The 19,508-nt window shown below is 47.6% G+C and overlaps 1 protein-coding gene across 1 annotated transcript in view; it reads left to right on the top strand.

Moving 5' to 3' along the window:
- The window catches only part of TMOD1 (tropomodulin 1), a 60,431-nt gene extending 40,951 nt beyond the window's left edge, over window positions 1–19,480 (top strand). The window contains exons 7-9 of the mRNA XM_004677494.2: window positions 423–566; window positions 10,971–11,115; window positions 17,955–19,480. Of these exons, the coding sequence (XP_004677551.1) occupies window positions 423–566; window positions 10,971–11,115; window positions 17,955–18,019 (354 nt within the window). The 3' untranslated portion in view covers window positions 18,020–19,480. The remainder of the gene's footprint in view (window positions 1–422; window positions 567–10,970; window positions 11,116–17,954) is intronic.
- The last annotated feature ends 28 nt before the right edge of the window (window positions 19,481–19,508 follow it).

The raw sequence follows: 19,508 nt of genomic DNA, 5'->3' as shown, positions 1-19,508 counted from the left end.
AGAGAGAATGGCTTTGAAGGACAGGCCATGTTTGGATAAGTGAAGCAGAAAGGAAAAAGGTCTTTCAGGGGCAGGGACCATGTGAGCAAAAGGCAAAACCATGGGCAGGCTCGAAGTACACAGACAACTGAAACTCACCCATACAGGAAACAGTGAGAGCGAGGCTGACTGTGTCACAGAGGCCTTGAACTCGGACTAAGGAGCACAGAACTCTCTTGCCATAGAGTGGTGGCCGGTTGTGGGGGAGGAGAGACAGAGGTTTGTTCTCAGTGAAGGAAGCTACAGAGATGGTCTTGTCTGGTCCGAATTGAGCAGCACGAGTGTGCAAGTGGCTTTCACCAAGGCTCCCTTGGTATTTTAGGTTCTGCTCCAGCCCTGCTTAGGTGACTCACGGCACCCTCCCTTTCCTCCTGTGTTCCAAGGCCCTGGCCGAGATGCTCAAGGTAAATACAGTGTTGAAGACGCTGAACGTGGAATCCAATTTCATTTCCGGAGCAGGCATCCTGCGCCTGGTAGAGGCCCTTCCGCACAACACTTCTCTCGTGGAGCTGAAAATCGATAACCAGGTAAGAAAGGCAGGCTGTCTCTTCATGCCCTTCACTAAGGAACACTCACTGTCCGCTCTTTCCTGCACACTGCTGGGTGTAGCAGAAGACGCCGTTATAAAATCTACAGAGCCCAGCTTTAAGAAACCTCAAAGATTGTCCAGTTAACACCTCTACCTGTGCTCACCTGCCTTCGTCATCATTTCCACCAAATGTTCTTCCAGTGTGTCCTTGTGTCCCTAATGACAGGGAGCTCACTCCTTAACAAGATCACCCCTTCTGTTCTTAGTGAAAACATCCTTCCTTATATCCTGTGGAAATCAGCTACCTGCTTAGAGAAGTCCTGTTTCTTAGGCTTAATTCTGTTCTGGTAGCATATAAAATATACCTGGTGCACAACATTTATAACTCATAACATTTATAACTCATTTATACCTAAATATCCCCATTTTCTTTAATCACCCCCTTTCCCATCCTACTCCCTACCTAACAGGTTGTTTTAGTCTTCTTACCATCCAGATTATTCTCTGGGTAAATTCTAGCTTGTTCTTACCCTTATGGGATTCTCATTTCTCTGTTACATCAATGGTTCAGTCATTTATATTCAGAGTAACTCTTCCCATTCTGATCTTCTATGGTAATGTTAATAACAATATCATGTCATAAAATAATGTATATGTTAAATATGAGCAGGCTCTGTGCTGTACAGAGCCATCATTTCTTATCTTCCCAGCCATCCTTCAGAATGTAAGTATTATCAGTTTACAGAAGAGAAGCCACTCAGGATGCTAAAGACAAATAACTTTTTCAAGGCTACCAAGATCACACTTAAGGAAACAGGATTTGAATCCAAGTCTGGCTCCCAAATATACTACATTGTTTCACTGTTGAAGTGTTTGCTTCACCATGTATTGGGAACCGAGGTTGAAAAATTCATGTTACATGATTTTTTTTTTTTTTTTTTGCTGAATGGTCATATAAATATATGCATAGAAAGAAGATTGGAGGGAAATATAACAAAACTGTAAATAGCTGTTATCAGCAAACGAGATTTTCTGTAGTTTGTATTTTTTACTATAAAATATGATAAACATACAGGAAATTGCACACACTTAAATGTACAGCTTAATGAATCGTAGCAGTCATATAACACCTGAATCCTTTCCTCTCAGTGGTGGTGCAGAGCTGGCTTGAACCTGCATGCCAGAGCTGACGGTACACATCTCTTCTTAACCCCACACAGGGATGGCTTACTGCTGCCTTGAAGTCACCCCTAGTGAAAATATTTACACGGTGAAAATGGCAAACACTACCATGGTTTTTTTTTTTTTGAGTGCCAGCATACCGCCGCCTTTTTCCCATCAGCCCGCCATAGCACCTCTTAGCTTCCTTCAAGAGAATCATGTGCCCCTCCCTGTGCTCTCAGCACGTCAGCCTCCCCAGGAACTTCTAGAGGCTGGTGTTGTGTCTGAGTCATCGCCACACTCCAGTTTCCAGCTTATTCCTGCAGCAGTGCTTGGTAAGCAGAGCTCCCCTGGATGGTTGTGCATGTTGTGCACTGCACAATGAGGTGGCAGGAGCAACCTCCCACCCACACTCCACTCTCCAGCTCTTGAGAACAGCCTTCGTTCACCCCAAAAGGCCCTTTTTTCTGACATATACAGAGGCCACGTAAGCCAGCAGTGACTCTGTTCTGGAATTTGCTGCCCTGGACTCTTCACACCTCATGATGAGATGTGCTGCTGGGTCACCCTCCCCAGTGCCACCCTCCCACCCTCTTTGCCACTGTTGCCCTGCTTTACTGGAGCCAGGAGGGGCAGGGCCAATAGAACAGAGGTATGCAGCAGCAACACAGCTGCCCTGGGCCAGTCCCCAGGAATAGGAACTCTGTAAGTCCTGGGGGAGGGGAGTAGTGGCCTGTCTAGCTTCAGCTGAAACCTGACTCCCAGAGCAGAGCAGTGTTGGCCAAAGACCATCTAGAATATTGGCTTCCGGTCTTTGGGGGTGGCAGCTGGTGACAGGCTGCCCACCCTCCTCCTCAGGGCTGTCGACCAGCACCCTCGTGAGCACCCGCTGTGAGAATGGCTGCTGCCCTGAGCCTCGGGTTCCTCACTTGTAAACTGGGGCTAGTAAGCATCTCCACTTCTAACTCAATAGCAGATGTCAACTGTTGTTAACTTTTATATTTGCTGCTGCAATGGTGGTTAGTTATTCACACATTCTTCTTCTAGCTATTTTATTGGACAGATATCCTGTGTCCATTATCTCATGTAATGCTCACAAAGGTTCTGTAAGAGGTATTCCAACACACCCCCACATTGTAGATGAGAAAACTGAGGCCCAGACCTACCCAAGGTCACACAGGGAGTGACAGAGGCAAGGTTTAGACTAGGGCTGTGTGACTTCAAAGTCCACCAGCTGTATCTGTGAGCTCTTGAGCTCTACAGTAGTTTTGTGTGGGACGAGCTTGGCTTGGCTCTTCTGTCCCTTTCCCTTGGTACAAGGCTAGTTACCACCTGCCCCCTCCTTAACCCCCCATCCTGGGAATATTCATCCCAATGTTAAGTGAGTCTAGGTTGCACCCCAGGGGCTGGACCAGGCTCTGTGTGTGAAGGAGGACCTAGCTTTGCCCCTCAGGATTCCACATTGGATGGGAATTCAGACAAATAAAATGGCCATGGAACCCGCTGCTTCAAAGCCACAGACAGCAGACCTCGCCAATGGAAGGAGGATGTCAGTCAGGAGCATGCATCAGAGAGGGCTTCTTGGAGAAATTGAAGCTTGAACTAAACCTTTAGGAAAGACTACATCTCAGAGGTTGACATGGAGGCCGTGGCGTTTTAGGTAGCTGAGAAGGAAAAGGGAAAGTTGTGGGATTATACTGGACTTGAAGAAAAACCAGAAGGGGAGTTGGAGGTCTAGAGGGCTCTGAAAAGGCAGCCTGAGGGAAAGTGGGCTGTGGGCTGTGAGCTGTCACTGATACCAATCAGAGCTGGGCTCTGAGAACACAGTTCGCAGCTGGAAGGGTGGGAGAAGGCAGCAGGGCCCAGCACAGGACAGGACTATGATAGCTCAAATGAGGTAGACCTGTGGAAAGTTCTCTGCATGCCTGGAGGCAGGAGATTGGATTGGAGCTTGCTAGAGAAGGTGAGGAAAGGCTGAGACTGGCCTCAGAGAGGGGACTCTGCCTGCCAGGCCCAGGGCAAGGCCAGGCGAGTCTCTCACGGTGCTATCCAGGAGTGCAGGGCACAGTCTGCCTCCTTTCCTTGGTGCCCCAGTCCTGGGCTCCGCAGGGTATGACAACGAGGAGGTGGTGAGTGGCAGTTGATTTATTCCCCTTTTTTGGTTAGTCATGAAGTCGTCCGAGGTCCAGGCTGGTGCTTTCTCTCCAGCCCTTGTGCCTATAACCTGTGTCAGTGAGTCTCTGTCCTCTGTTTTCCTTATATGGCCAAAAATCAAGACTTGAGCAGTTGTAATTAGATGACACAGAGTCTCACAGGCTGGTTCAGGACACAAATTCAGGAGCCAGAGCTGAAGCCACGTGGTTACTCAGCCAGTCTCTCGTTACCTCCAAGCAATGTTCTGAAGTTGCCACAGGCTGCACTTATGGATGGACCTGAGAGACCCTCTCAGACCCCAGGGAACCGGCCCTGGAGTATCTGTAGGCCCATTCATCCTATGAAGTGATCCTTTGCCCGTCATGGTTCCACCCATGCAGTGATTCTCTGTACCCACTCACTCCCGGCAGACTGCCTCCAGCAGGCCCTTCCCCAAACTCGGATTGCTCAGAGCTCTCTCCCTGTCCTCAGCCTGAAAACATCCCCCCATCCCTGCCCCACCCCAATAAGGGCATGTACAAGATGTGGAGGCAATTTGGCCAGATTTCCCTCTTTTCGTTCCAATATTGATGGTGAGGATATAATTTTTATTTTAAGAGAAGCTAAAGGAGGTAGATATGTGTTCTTATTTTTCCAGATCAGATTATATTCCTAATGGAACTAGTTTAGCAATAAAACGAAGCTATGCTGGGATTGGATCATGAAGGTTGTAACATACGGCAACTGTCCCTTCATTTTAGATTACATGCCATGGCAGCTGGCTAACTTTATTTTAAATGAACTTGAGTATGACTTTTGGGTTTTGCATCTAAGGAGAACAGACTCTTGAAAACCAAGAGACGACTTTCCAACCAGGCTGTGGCATTCCTTCCACATTTAGTGTCTTAGCAACAGTTCTTATCCTGCACCTAAAGTTTTGTGTCTGTAATCTCCTTGTGTGTGGAACTAATTTGGCCTGGAGATATTCAGCCCCCAAAAGAGGACAGGCATATTTCACTATCTTTTTCTCAAAATGTCTATTAATTTCTTTTACTGGCTTCACTTCTCAGGGGAAAATGAGATAAAGTCTATAGAACAAAAACGACATAGAGAAACTCCCTCTCCTACACAGATCAAAATGACACAGAATAAAGATGTAACAATAGCCATCTCATAACGAGTCCAGTCCCCACTGGAGGCTGCACTCTGTTCTGAAAACACAGGCGCTTTCTAGATATGCCCCAGACTGTCTTTAAATCTCTGACTCTTGAATTCAAGCAAGGGTTCAATTTCCAGCAAAGCCCCAGCTCCGACATGTTTTTTCCAGGTAACTGGGGCATCACTGGGGTGCCCACACCTGAGTTTCTCCATCTGTGAAATGGGGAGGTGTTCATGCTTGCCTGAAAGCATTGTGAGGGAATTCAGTGTGTTAGTTTCTTTTTTTTTTAAAGATTTATTTATTCATACAGAACTGGAGTACAGGCCAGAGATGCGGAGGGTGAGAGGATTCACCAGAGACAGAGTGGGGTGTAGAACAGGCAGATCGACGAAGTACACTGCTGAGGGAGCAGCGGGCGGGTCAGGAGAGATCTGCTGCACCAGGTGATCACCTCCTGGTCAGGCGGGGATCGAAATCAGGCGGGGATCGAAATCAGGCGGAAGTGGCTTAAGCTTCTTAGTGCTGTGCTTTAACCCGCTGCGCCACCAGGGAGGGCCCCAGTGTGTTAGTTTCTTAATCAGTACTCCGGAGGTGCGCTTCTCAGTGCAGAGGAGGTGATGTATTTTTACTGTTAATTTAGACCCACTTGGTGGGGTGGGGTGGAGTGACCTCCGAGAGGCAGATTCTAGTTCACACAGAGAACTTTTCCCTCCCTGCTTTCTCCAGTCTCGCCTCCCTTCCTCTCTTATTTATTTATTTTTTAAGTATAACTTACACATAGCAAAGCAAATATATCCCAAGTGGTCTGCTGAATCCATGCATACATATGAACTCCTTGGCAGTCACTACCAAGATCAAGACATAGACCATTCCAGCCCCCAGCTGGTCCCCTCTTCCCCTCCCCTGCCCTCCAGCGGCAGCCACCTTCTGAGTTAACCATACATGTGTTGTGCCTGTTCTTGTACTTCATATACGTAGAATCACATATATGTTCTGTCTGACTTTTTCTGTTCATTAGCTGGGAGTGTGTCAGTTTTCTATAGCTGTGTAACAACTACTCCCAAAATTGAGCAGCTTGAAACAATAACCATGGATAGCCTCCCAGTTTCTGAGCGCCTGGACTCCAAGAGCAGATGGGTGGCCCTGGCCACGGAGGGAACCAGCTTGGGGGTGGGGAGGAGGGATGGAATGGTCTATGGTTTGATCTTGATGGTGACTGCCAAGGAGTTCATATGTATGCTTGGATTCAGCTGGCCACTTGGGATATATTTGCTTTGCTATGTGTAAGTTATACTTAAATTTTAAAAAAAGAGAGGAAGGGAGGGGAGACTGGAAAAAGCAGGATGGCAAAAGTTCTCTGAATGAACTAGAATCTGCCTCTGGATGGTCAGTCCTCCCCACCCTCCCCTTCCCCACCAAGTGGGTCTAATTAACATGGCAGCGCAAGGGCTGGCTGAGGGTAGGGAGCTACTTCTCAAATGGAGCAGTTGTAGGAGACCTCAGCCCCTTGCCACGTGGGCTTCTTCTAAGCAAATCCGAAGGGGCACAAGAGTTCTTTCCCTGCCGCCCTTCCCTGGCTCTGCAGCTGCTAGTCCTGGCATGACAGCTCTTGGCTCACTCTCCAGGGGCATCCTAATTGCCTTCACCCACTGTCCAGGTCACCCACCTGACCTTTTTATGCCATTCACACAGGCTATTCTTAGATACACAGAATGCCGCCCCAGAAACCTGAAAGGTCACAGCACCCGAGCCTTCCCCTTTGGTGATGCCATGTGGAAGACCTGGGGAGACACGCCTCCCACCCCTCCCCTGCAGGGAGAGCCCACCGCATTACCAGGCAGATCCTTGCCTGCGCAGACACTGCTGCTGGCTGGCTTTTCCTGCTCTGCCCGCTGCCATGCTCAGCCCAGCCCATCTGTCCCATAGCCCCTCTCATTGGCCCACTTCCTAGCAATCCCAGAGGCTTGGGCTCAAATCCTTGTTCCGCACCTGACGGTGATTTGGGAGAAGCTTGGCAATGCTTCGGCTCCTCAAGTCCCTCACCAGTAAGATGAAAGATATTTTTGCAGCACCATGGATGGAACTGGAAAAGATCATGCTTAGTGAAATAAGCCAGAAAGAAAAAGAAAAATATGGAAGGTTTCTCTCATAGCAGGAATATAATGGAACAGGCAAGAAAATAATGATAATGATGAACAGCTATATACCAGAGACATTTTGTAGGGGCAGGGTGGGGAATGGGATCAAAAACAGTGGGGGGAGGGAACTGCACTGGATTGTGGTGATGGCACATGGGTGATTTGGTGATGGGAAACCCAAGGGGACTGCCAATGAGATGGAAAAATGCACAAAAATATGTAAAAGTAAACTATTATAATTTTTTTTAAAAAGATGAAAGGTGTAAGAATAGTACCTATTCCAGAGGAAATAGTCAGCGAGGAAACAAGTCAGCCCTTGAGACATGTTATGACACTGCCTACTGCACAATCATCACTGCATAGAAAGTATTTGACAAATAATTAAGAGACCGGAGATTTAGTCCTCACGCTGTCCCCACAGCTTCTTCTCATCCGTGAAATGGTAGATGCCATCACACTCGGAGTCCCTGAGAAAGGCAGAGGGCCTGAAAATGAAGTGAATCTGAAGCTGCTTTCAAGCTTGAGATTTCAGATGTATGTGCACTCTATTTTACTACTTAAAGTAAAAAGTCATGGTTTAGTCCAGGAAGATTGGTCTTGGTTTTCTTATGTCGTACACATCTAGATGCACCTGCATGTATCCCAGGGGTATGGGACACTCATTTGAGAATATGATTCTCTAAAGTCCTTCTACCCCCAAGCCAAGGTCAGGCCTTGGTTCTGTCACTAATTAAGTGCAGGGAGCATGGTCCAGTTCCCACTCATTTATTCACCTCTACCATGAGACAGTTCTGTCTGTCCTGCCCACCTCCCAGGGAGGTAAGGAGGTTGCACGGGGGCTGTTTGCATCGGGACACCCTGTGGCAGGACACCGAGATGCTGTTTGCTTCAGGGCATCTGAGGGGCATGGAGTGGCAGCATTGCAAAGCAGCACCACAACCCCTGCACTCAGGAGACACCAGTGTTTTCTGGCCCTCGCCCATCTTGAGCACTAGCTGAGATTTCCCACAGGTGACCTCTAGCAGAGGCCAGACTTTGTATTAAATGGGGTGAGCAAGGGATCTGCCAGTTCCTTCCTGGGGCCTCAGATAGTCTCTGTATTGTCACAGCTGGGCCAAGCCAGTCAGGCCCAGGGCTGAGCTGAGTCCTCTGAGGACAGGCCTGAGTTCTTCCCAGCACTTTCAGGAGCCTTGCCAGATGCCCTAGTGGAATTTCACAAACGTCCTGGTGCCTGCCATAGTCGGCTTCCCCAGCCTTGTTTGACCCCAGATCAGCCCTAGTGAACTCAATACCTGGAGGAATTCTCAGTTAAGAGAATCAAGTGTGGTTCCATGCTTGCCCATTGGATGCTTGGCTGATGTGTCTTCTTAGCCATCACAGGTCGCTGCATATCGGCACACACTTATTCCCTCCCCCACCCATGCAATTCAATTCACCTTGACCTAGAGATACGGAGTACCATCGAAGGGCCCAAGCCTGGCGCAGCACCACCCAGCAGGACTTACTGTTATGAAAACATTCTATATCTGCACTGACCAGTATGGTAGCCACTAGCCAATGGTTAGTGTACAGTTGAAGTGCAGTTGGTGCAACTGAGGAACTGCAGTTTTTATTTTATTCAATTATAACTGTTTATAGTTAAAAACAGGGGCCCTCTCTGGTGATACAATGGGTTAAGACAAAGCACTGCAAACTAGCCTCAGTCGCTTCAAAGTGAGTTCCATCTCCGCCCTGGAGGTGACCCACATGGTGCAGCAGACCTTTCCTGACCCACCCGCTGCTCCCCTCAGCAGTGTACTTCCTCGATCTGCCTGTTCTGCTCCCCCCTCTGTCTCTGGTGAATCCTCTCACTGCCCCTGAACTTCTGGCCTGTACCCCAGTTCTGTATAAATAAATAAATCATTAAAAAAATAAAGTTAAAAACATTCATGTGGCTAGTAGCTACTATGCTGACAGTGCAGGTTCAGTTGTAGAGGCAGACATGAAGGTAGGTGACCTAAATAAGCAGGCCTGGCTGGGAGCAGAGAGGGATTTACAATGTGCCACTTGAGTGTGGGGTGGGGGAAGATCACTTACAGAAGGAGGGATCGGGGTGTCTTGATGGGAGAGGTGTAAATTGTGATGGGTATTAAAGTACTAGGGATACATCAACAGGTGGGTACAGGAGGGTCAGGGCCTGCTGACAGGCAAGCACATGGGCTTTAAGAGTAGACCTCTGCACAGCACTGTGAACCAGGCACTTGCAGGTGAGCCGGCTGTGTGAGGACTGAGAGAAGAAGGGAACATAAGGGCAAGTTTATGCAGGACTTTGACTGTCAGGCTGAGAAGATGGGGTTTTATCCTGTTGTGTTGTTAAGGGAATGAACTGAGATACTACAAGTTAGACTCAAGGCATCAGGAACATGATATGCTCAGTAAAGCACATTATTGGCAGTGGAAGTGGTTAGCAGCCATGCGAGGTCTCTGTAGAGGAGTGAGGAGTTGTTTTGTTTTGCTTTATTTGGCTTTTTTATTTCATTGTTGTTGATTTTTGTTTGTTTGGGGATAATGTAGGTTCCTATATAGTTGTAAGACATATAAAGAGGTCCCTGTGTCTTTACAAAAGTTTCCCTCTATGGTAACATCTTGCAATATGATAGACAATGTCACAACCAGGAGAGTGATATGGATGCAGTCAAGAAACAGATGGTTTCCATCACCACAAGGATTTTTCTTATTCCCCTGTTAAAGCCAAACTCACTTCCCTCATGGCCTTGCTCCTTCCTTAAGCCATGCCAGCCAATAATCTATTCTGTATTTTAATAGTTTTTTCAAGACTATGAAATGAAATGAAATATGACATGTAGTTTTTGGCACTGTTTTTTTTATCATCTAGTATAATTCTCTGGAGAGTCATCTAGGTGGCAATATCACTAGTTTGTTCTTTTTCATTGTTGAGTAGTATTCCATGGTCTAGATACAAAAGTTTGCCTAACTGCTCACCTGCTGAAGAACATCTGGATTAATCTACTGTAAATAGCTGTATAAACATTCACGTACAAATTTTTGTGTCACTGTTTTTAGTTGTATGGCTAATGCCTGAGAATATAATCCCTGGGGGATTCGTTTTTTAAGAAACTTCCAAGTTTTGTGCCCTTCTACATGCTCACCAGTAATACGGAATGAACCAGCTTTTCTGCATCCTCCCCAACATGATGTTGCCACTACTTTTTATTTAGCAGACCTGATAAGTATACAGCAAGATCTCATCATGGTTGTGACTTGCATTTCCTTAATAGCTAATGATGTTGAACATCTTGTTCAATATTTGCATTTAACACTCTTCAGTGTATTGCCTTTTTCAGTGAATTGTATCCTCTTCAGTGAATTGCCTTTTTCCTCTCTGACCCTTAATGATTTCTCCATTTGTAAGCTTAAGAGATTAGTCTAAACTACTATTAGTCAAACCTGGCTGCATATTAGAATTACCTGAGGGATGTAAAAACACAGACAGCTGAGTTTACCTCCTGCATTTTGATTTAATTAGCACGGGTATAAGCTAGGCAGGACATTAACATCTCCTTGGGATGAGGTGGTTTGAAATCCCTCCCTGCTCAGACATACTGGTAAGGCTTTCATGGAGCAGTAGAACTGTCTTAGTGTCCAGCAGAACTAAGTTTGAATCCAAGCCGATTCTCACCTTCTCCTGACTTCCATACCCTTGGAGGGGCGGGTTAAAGCCCACACCCACCCCTCAGGGCTTCTGGGTGAGATGATTTGGGTCCTGCTCAAATGGAACTATGAGTGATTATTGTTCTTCTCTTAACCAAAGAGCCAGCCCCTGGGCAACAAAGTGGAAATGGAGATCGTGAACATGTTGGAAAAAAATGCAACGCTTCTCAAATTCGGCTACCACTTTACCCAGCAGGGGCCCAGGCTGCGGGCCTCCAATGCCATGATGAACAACAACGACCTTGGTGAGTGGAAGTAGGCACCTCCTCTGCTATCTGCCCTTCTTCCCACCTGCCTCGCTGTGATAGCTGTCTAGGGGAAATCCCACACTATATTTCTCCCTGGAAGCCCTCTGTGTTAAGTCACCCCCCCCCCCCCGAGCCCCCGTGTCACCTTGTTGCCATTTTCTTGCTCACTGTGTTTGCACCTGCCCTCCTCTCCTCACACACACACCTGTGAGCACGCTGAGCCCTTTGGGAGCTGAGCTTGAGCCCTAGAAGGCCTGGCCCTGCCCAGCACAGCACACACGCTCTCTGCCAGGCTCGCTGAATGAAATGCAGTGTGGGCACAAGCCGCCTGAGCAGCTTCCTCTGCAGCACACCCGTCTCTGAACTCAGCCTTCTCTAGCTACTATAGTCTGGCTGTAGTCCCAGATCCCAAAGCGATGCCCAGTGTTAAAATCCCAAGCCTAGGACACCACCCACTGCATTTTAGTGAAGTTGAAATTTTGGGTTCCATTAATTTGGTCTCAGTTAAAGGCATTGCTTATATTTTCCTTTAAAAAAAAAAGAGAGAAAATGTCCCATTCTCACCAGCTTATGTCAAGTCAATTGAATGAGGAGGTGAATCATGGACTTACTGCCAAGTGCCAGTTGTGCTCAAGCTCTTTGTGTGGGTCTTTATTATTATGAACAGTCCTGCTGGCAGCCAAGAGAACTTGATGAGTGTTCCAAAACTGGAGTGTGGCTGATAAGGCTGTAGGAAAGTAAGAAGGAGGAAAAAGGAGTAGGTCTGATATTGCTGATGTCATTGGTCATTATGTCAAGCTGTGAATGTTCTAGAAACAAGGCAGGTGGACGACGGACCAAGTATTACAGAAAAGAGGGGAGCATGATGAGGTTTCTAAAGGACAGGATCTTCAGTGAATTTTTCATCATATTAAACTTGCTCTGCACAGCACTTTTGTTTCTAACACTCAAAAAAAAAAAATGCAGAGAGTTTAATATTTCAGCACATCTCAGAGTTTAGGTCTGTCATGTCCTGGTGGCAAATCAGCTAGGTTAATACTTGGAAGAATGGATAAGAGTGGGTCGCTGGTGACAGGGCAGGGTCCTCAAGGACTTACATGCCTAGATAATCACAGGACCACGCATACACACACACACACACCCCACCCACCCTAAGCCCCCAGATTGAGTTACTCAGTTCCACAAACACTTGAGGATGTCACAGCCCACAGACTATTCACAGCTCACTACAGATGCCACTTTTTTCTAGAATTGCAGGTCTCTAAAAATCTATAATACAAATAAACAAAATGTACCAAGTGCCTTGCTTTATCTGAAGTGCTCTTATTTGAAATAAAAGAACAAACACAAATAACTAAGAATCATAGAGATGATGGTGTGGCAGAAGTAACAGCTGTCCCGTCTTGCTGAAGGCCAGCAATCTAAGCTCTGTTGGCCCAGCCGTGATGTGGCTTCAGAACCAGCACTTAAAAGTATTTCTGATTTGCCAAAGCCTCACCTCTTTTTCTCCCATTTTATGTTGTGCTTTGTCGGTGCCCCCCAAGGCTTATCTCAAGGCTAGTGCACCTTTGGGCCTTCCCTGGCCAGAGGCTTTTCAGGTCTTTGTTCTGGGGACAGAGGTTCCAGATACTTGAGGACCATGCATGCTCAGGGGAACACCAGAGTCAATGCCCTTGAGCACTGACCCAGTCCTGGAATCGTGATTCCAAAGCCAGGCCCAGCTCCTGCCCCCAGGTCCAACTTCCTGCTTTACAGCAGAATGGACAGGGGTTTCCAGCTCACCCCACCAGTTCCCTTTGGGGGAACCTGCAGCTGTCTCAAGGAGCGATGGCTGTGCAGGTGGTGGCTCAGCCAGGTCACAGTGCTCCTTAGTTACGATGTCATCGTGTGCCCAGGACCCCTCAGTGACATACAGAGTAGCAGAAAAGAACCTTACAGCCTTTTAGAGGAGAAGAGATTCAAAGGCGTGTCTAAAACTTCAAGAATGCCAACATGCCTCTCACTAAGCAAAGCAAACTTATGATTTATTGGACAGAGGCTATTACAGGGTGCCCCAATGTGGACTGGGCCGCCTGTCTGTGGGTCCTCACCCACACACTTAAAATTTAGTTGTACTGCAGGCACACACAAAAGGGTCAATAATGGGTTTATTTATAAAAGGGGAAAGGAAAAGGAACAACCCAGGGAAAGAGAGAGATAGAAGTTAACTAGAATATCTTAGGGCTCAGCTGACTTGGAGCTCCGGTAACAAAGTAACTGAAAGCCCCCAGATACTGAAAGCCCCCAGATACACAGTCCTGAGAGCCATTGCTGTTATGGGAGCGAGAGAGCGTCATTGGAAAAATGGCTCCCTATTTTTCCCCCAAAGCCCCAGAATACCTGCTTAGCTCCGCCCTTGCAGTGCTCTCCCTGGTACTGCTGGGAGTTGTAGTTTCCAATGACTGGAGTAGGGGGTGGAGTCCACAAAACTGCAGAGTTCCTTTAGGACATCCTTCCCCTTAACAAGGCCAGTAAGCAAAGCATCCTGACTGTGGTAGCCTTGAAATGAAGAGCTGCGTTGATGGGGGAGGTCAAGAGGCATTCCTGGCAGGGGTACCAGCACAGGCACAGGCAAGGGAGGCAGAGAGACCTGAAAGGGTTGGAGGAACTGTTACAGAGAGATAAGGCCTAAGGGAAAATGGGCTTTCCAGGGAAAGGAAGGCACCCCAAGGAGATGGGACCATGTGAGCAAAGGCAGGATCATCAGCAAGGTTACAGGGTAGTCACAAGAAACGGGGCTGGGTCAGTGTTGGAGAGACTGAACCAAAGCCTTTCAATGTCAAGTTCAGCAGTACGAGGAAGAAGGCAGCTGGAAGAACTGGGTTGGTGAGAACTGTGTCCAGCTGGCTTCCCGCAGGAGGAATTGAGCACAACTGTCCAGGTGATTCATGCCACGTTTGGAGTGCTAAAGATGTGAGATTTCTAGCTCAAAAAGTAACTGTGTGCCCCTCTGCTAGCTTTTGTAAAGTGATATTCAGCTAGCTTATCAGCTTGTTGCAAAAGAGAACTTGTGATTTTTTTTTTTTTCCCCTCCAGTGACGTAATTTCATCCTGCCTTCAGGGCTCCATGAAGCAGAGAGTTTTCCAGGTTTTCCAGCTGAATATTGTTATTGTAAAGCCAGCTGCCCCTGCCTGGCCCCCGGTGTTAGCAGGGGTAGGACACGGAGGAGTGGGCAGCAGGCCTCTCCAGTTTCCTTCTCTCTCTGACCTGCTCTCTGCTGGCTCCTGACCCAGGCCTGGGGTTTCTGTGTGCCTGGGGCTTTGCCGGCCTGTGAGCTGGTTGGCTCCTACTTAGGGGACATTCAGTCCCCAGGGTCCTGGGTCAGCCAGTGCCTCTGCAGACAGGTGGCGTGCTGAGCACTCATCCTGGTCCTTATGGACCCAATGTGTTTCGAGGGCAAGAGTAGCACCCCAAGGGTGTAGGGTGTCAGGAAGCACTGAGGATTCCCACTTATTTTCCCCAAAGCGATACCTCAGATGCTCCTCTCTGCACACTATTTATAGCTGAAAGCTGAGCTAAGCACGGCTCTCGGGTCCTGTCAACCTGCTGCTAGAGCTCTAATGAAGTCTGAAATGTAGCTTCCAAGTGTACTTGGTAGGGAAGAGGAACACCTTTAAAGCAAACTCTTTCCTACTGGGGAAATCACTTTCACTGTAGTCTCAAGGAAGATCTTTCTAGTAAGCACCCCCAATACAGTGCACACTAAATCAGTTTCATCATCCTTTCCCAAAGCCATGTCAGGTAAGGGTATTCTTTTCCTCCTAGCCATCCAACCTAGAAATCTGGGCCTTGCCTGTATGCTGCTTTCCAGCCCGTCACCTAGGCCATCAGTCAAGCCCTCAGCACATGCACCTGGAATGCTTGGACTTGCTCACACCCTTCCTCTTGAAGGCCCCACCCAGGAGGCTCATCCCAGAGCTTGTCCTACCGTCCTGCTCAGAACCCCTCCCAGCTGTCCCTGCTCCCGACTTCAGCTCCTTGCCATGGCTTCTAAGTTCCTTAGTAGTGGTAGCTGGTACTTGCATGGTGCCTACTGCGGGTAGGCACTGTTCTAAATGCTTGCCAGCCTACCAGCTCATGCAAAGCTCCTGGAACTGGCTAGGTGTCGACATTATTGTCCCCTTCCGACAGGAGGGGAGTAGGGAAGGTTAGCCTCCATCGGTGAATAAGATTGGAACTGGCACTCTCCACTTCCTCTCTTGGTGAGGCACTGCCAGACTCCTCTTGTGACAGCCCAGCAACCTATTCTCTGCCTTGTGTATTTGTACTAACAGCCCAGCTAATTTGGGTGCTTCCCAGTCACCCCAGGCAAAAGCATCTCTTTAAAGAGCCATGTCTCCTGTGTTCCCTCTGCTTTCCCACTGTCAACCCTTTTATTCTTTGAAGACTCAGCAGACACATTACATTCTCACTTTTAGAAGATCTGACCACATCATCTGACCACTTGACCTCACATGATAAATGGAGGTCCACCTGGCACCTGCAATGTTTAATCAAATGTAGTGTTGGTATGCGTTGGTCCTCTGCTAAGCTCTATCTTTATTTCTGATTTTTGTGCTTGGTACACAGTAGCACTCAGTAAATGCCGTGAAAGACACAAATGAATACAGAATAGTCCCCAGAGATATGATAAAGGTGTTGGAGCTTGGTGGGAAGTGGGAGAGGGAGTCGCAGCAGCTGAGGTTGCTCCAGATGACGCTCAATCCCCTCTGGCTCTGACAATAAGCCAGAGGAGCCCCTGGCAATAAGGAGTCACTGACCATTTCAATGACAAGCAAAGAGGAGGGGCCTGCAGGCTACTGCACTCTCTTGACCTCAATTTCCTTCATTAGTATGTAGGAAAATAACACCTGCGTCAGTAGGTGCTTTCCCCCTATTCTCATAAAGTCCCTGTAAAAGCCATGCCAGAAGAGCTCCGCTCAGATGCAGCCCCATGAGGTCACACAGGGAAGAGAAACCTGGGGTCCATCGTTTTCTCCACCCGCAGCCGTGGCTGGGGACTCGTATTCCCGTCTGGGCTCTGCCTGTAGCTCCCAGGGGCCTTTGCCCTGCTTGCTTCTCTAGGGAAAAGGAGCTGGCTTTCCTTGTGAGCATCAGATGAGATGTGGCTATGCAAGCCTGACATGGATGAGGCCAGGTTGTCCTGAGGGAGGTGCTGGACTAAGCACAAGAGGAAACACAGGGCTTGATGAAAGCTCAATGACTGCCCAAGTAACACGCCTTCTCTGCCATTATTTTCCTCGTCCATAACATGGGAGTTTTAACTACTGACATTCCAGAATCCTTTGGGGAGCTCCAATGGCATCTTCAGTATAAAGGGGGTGTAGTGAGGAGTTTCCCCCTGCTGGGCAGACTGGCACAGCTAATGTAGAATTGCTTCAGCGTCTGGTTCATGTGAAATCTCTGGTTACTTCTGCTCTTTAGGTTTTGTTTCCCCACACTCGCCTCTAAGTTGCCAGGCATTCTGATACTCTCCTGGAATCAGGCTAGACACACGGTCTTTTCTCCAGGATACTGGTCACCGTTAGGCTTTCGTTTTTTTTTTGCTTTGGTTTGGGGGGTTGGTTCGGACTTCGGGCTTGGGTTCCTTTTCGGCCCCGGCTGGTGAGCCTGGGTGCCCCCCTGCCCCTCCCGGTCAGCTCCCAGCTCTAGCCCATCTTCCTGGGTAGTTCTGTATTTGCTGTCATGCACAAGTTGATTCGGTTCTTCTTGCAGCTTGTATGCTTCGATCTGGTGGCTGCAGACCTACTGGCTCAGCTGGAAACTGGAAGATATCTAAGTATAGACACACTTTTCCCCTCTGGCAATAGCTTCCTGTCTGCCACACCAGCAGGCCCCTCGACTGCCACCTACTGCACACTTCCTTGAACTTTCTCTTGAGGCTAATTTAACTAGCTGCTTAGTCTCCTCGGGATTCATTTCAAAACTCTCCCTTGCCCCTTGTTACAACAAACAGGCCCCCCTTTACTGCCACCCCCCAAATCCCCAGCATATATCATACAGTCATTCTGCTAATGAGTCCAGCTTACTGGTCACCAGTAAGCATTCAGTGTATTTTTGACCAAGGTTGGAGGGGTGGGTCAGACTCAGGCATAGGATCCCTCTCAGCCCCAGACTGGTGAGCCTGGGTGCCCCCCTGCCCCTCCCAGTCAGCTCCCAGCTCTAGCCCATCTTCCTGGGTAGTTCTGTATTTGCTGTCATGCACAAGTTGATTCGGTTCTTCTTGCAGCTTGTATGCTTCGATCTGGTGGCAGCCTACTACTTCCTGGCAAGTGCATCCCTCTTTATGGCAGTTAACTCCTTTGTAATGTGAAGTGTCTGAGCTTCTGTTGTTTTACCCTGGGAAAATGTCAAGGTTAACCATAAAGGGGACATGGTACTGCAGGGTCTAATTCAGGGTGGAAGCTGTTGATTACATTGGTGGGAGGCAGGCTGGGAAGAGCTGGGGGAAATGTTTCCAGGAGATTGAGATCCCAGACTCATTAAGAAGATCCAGTGAACTAAACCCACATCTGAACTGGAGTAAAAGCTCTTCAACTGCAGGCCTCAGAGCCCTAGAGGGGAACAGTGGAATTGTACCTGTGTGGCACAAACAGTGGTTTTGTGCCTGTGTGGACGGCTATTTAGAATTTATGAACGAACCCATACCACCAGACCCTCACCAGTGAATGTTGACAGATTATTCAGAACGTTGTCTGTTGGCAACACACTTCAGAATTTGCTAACCAAGGAGTTAGTGAGGCCTCACAGCACTGTCCCAGAGCCGCAGTGCTGACCTCTCTCTGTTCCTTTTCAGTGAGGAAGAGAAGACTTGCAGACTTGACTGGGCCCATCATTCCCAGGTGCCGGAGTGGCGTCTAGTGTGTGGTGACGACCACGCCTTTGAACTGGACATGTTCTACTGAGAATCTGTGCTCTGCAGTGGACACCAGAAGGCAAAATGCCGGCACAAAGCCCTTTTGTGGTTCAGTTCTTTATGCACTAAGGTTTTAGGTTGACTAGTGGTTGTAGTTGAAAATTTTATAAACTATGGTTAATGTGAAGTTTTTCTTTAGTCACAGCAGTTCAGTCTAATTATTATTTATAAACTAAGAATTTACCCAACCGGCAGATTTTACTGAAGGTGATGTTACAGTAGCAGTGACTTAATCCCACAGTTGTTTCAGTGGCCTTGCTGTGTGGTTTCAGGTGCATTTAAAAAGTGCAACACATAAGCAACACTTTCACATGCTTTAGGAATATTATAAAACACTGTTACAAATTTGAGATCTGCAAATTAGCAGTCACTCTTTATTAAAAGTTTAAATTTTAAGAACCTCACAAGATTAAAGTTGCCAAATTGACTAATGAATCAAGTACACAATTTGCCCCTCAAGAAAGGGACAAAGAGACAAAGTCACAGGGCTCTGTCAGGCTTCAAAAAGCACAGGTCCTTTTGTGGGATATAAGGAAATGACAGAAAAAGTCAGTGGTGAAATTTCAAGTTTCAGGCACTGTCCTTTACGTCCTGGGATACAAACATTTCCCTGATTGATCTTTATAGACCTCTGGGACTTACAACTTTATATTGGACTCAGAATTTTTTTCCAAATGCCAATTGTATGATGTGAAAACCTACGTTCAAGTACCTTCCTGGGCTGAAAGGTGGGCCAATGGTTTGTGAGGTATAACACACGAGAGGAATAAATTTCTACTCCACATGGCTATGTGTACAGACTCCAGCTACCTATCACCTCACTTATTCTTAGAAAAGTCACTGCTGATCATATGCCTTGAACTAGGCCTCTGATGGCCAACAATGAAGAAAATCCAGAGATCAACTATTTGGAAATCCTGGCCAAACCATCACAAGATGATTATTCTAAAAATGTCATTTTGTTATTTCTGCCAGATCCCTCTTTTACTATTACTCGCGTCTCTTGGGATCCATTAATAATGCTAAGCCACTATGCCCTTGTGCCTTTCATATACCACAGTGCCAGTCAAGCTAGTATTTTTGTTGCTTGGAGAGTTATTTTCAGGAGTGATTCAGCAAATCTTTTGATAAAGGACAGGCCAGAGCGTTGTTGAGCATGGACTGAGCTGCAGAGCACCGAGCAGAAAGGCTCGTAATGACAAGGGAAGTCTTGCACACCGAAATGCAATGACGTGGACGGTACAGGGTAACAGAGGTGGAGCCAGCACCTCACCACCGTGGGAGAGCATCTACGGGGGCTGCCGATGGACAGCCGTCTCCACTTGGCTTCGCCTTGAAACACAACTGCAGCTGTATTCTGCATCACTGGAAATGGCAATCGAATATTAAATCTGTTGGTCTATGGATGGCTGTGTATGTTTCTTGGGCCCTGTG

The sequence above is a fragment of the Condylura cristata genome, unplaced genomic scaffold (assembly GCF_000260355.1).
Source record: "Condylura cristata isolate star-nosed mole 26May11 unplaced genomic scaffold, ConCri1.0 scaffold00006, whole genome shotgun sequence".
NCBI lineage: Eukaryota > Metazoa > Chordata > Mammalia > Eulipotyphla > Talpidae > Condylura > Condylura cristata.
This window is presented reverse-complemented; position numbering and strand designations above follow the sequence as displayed.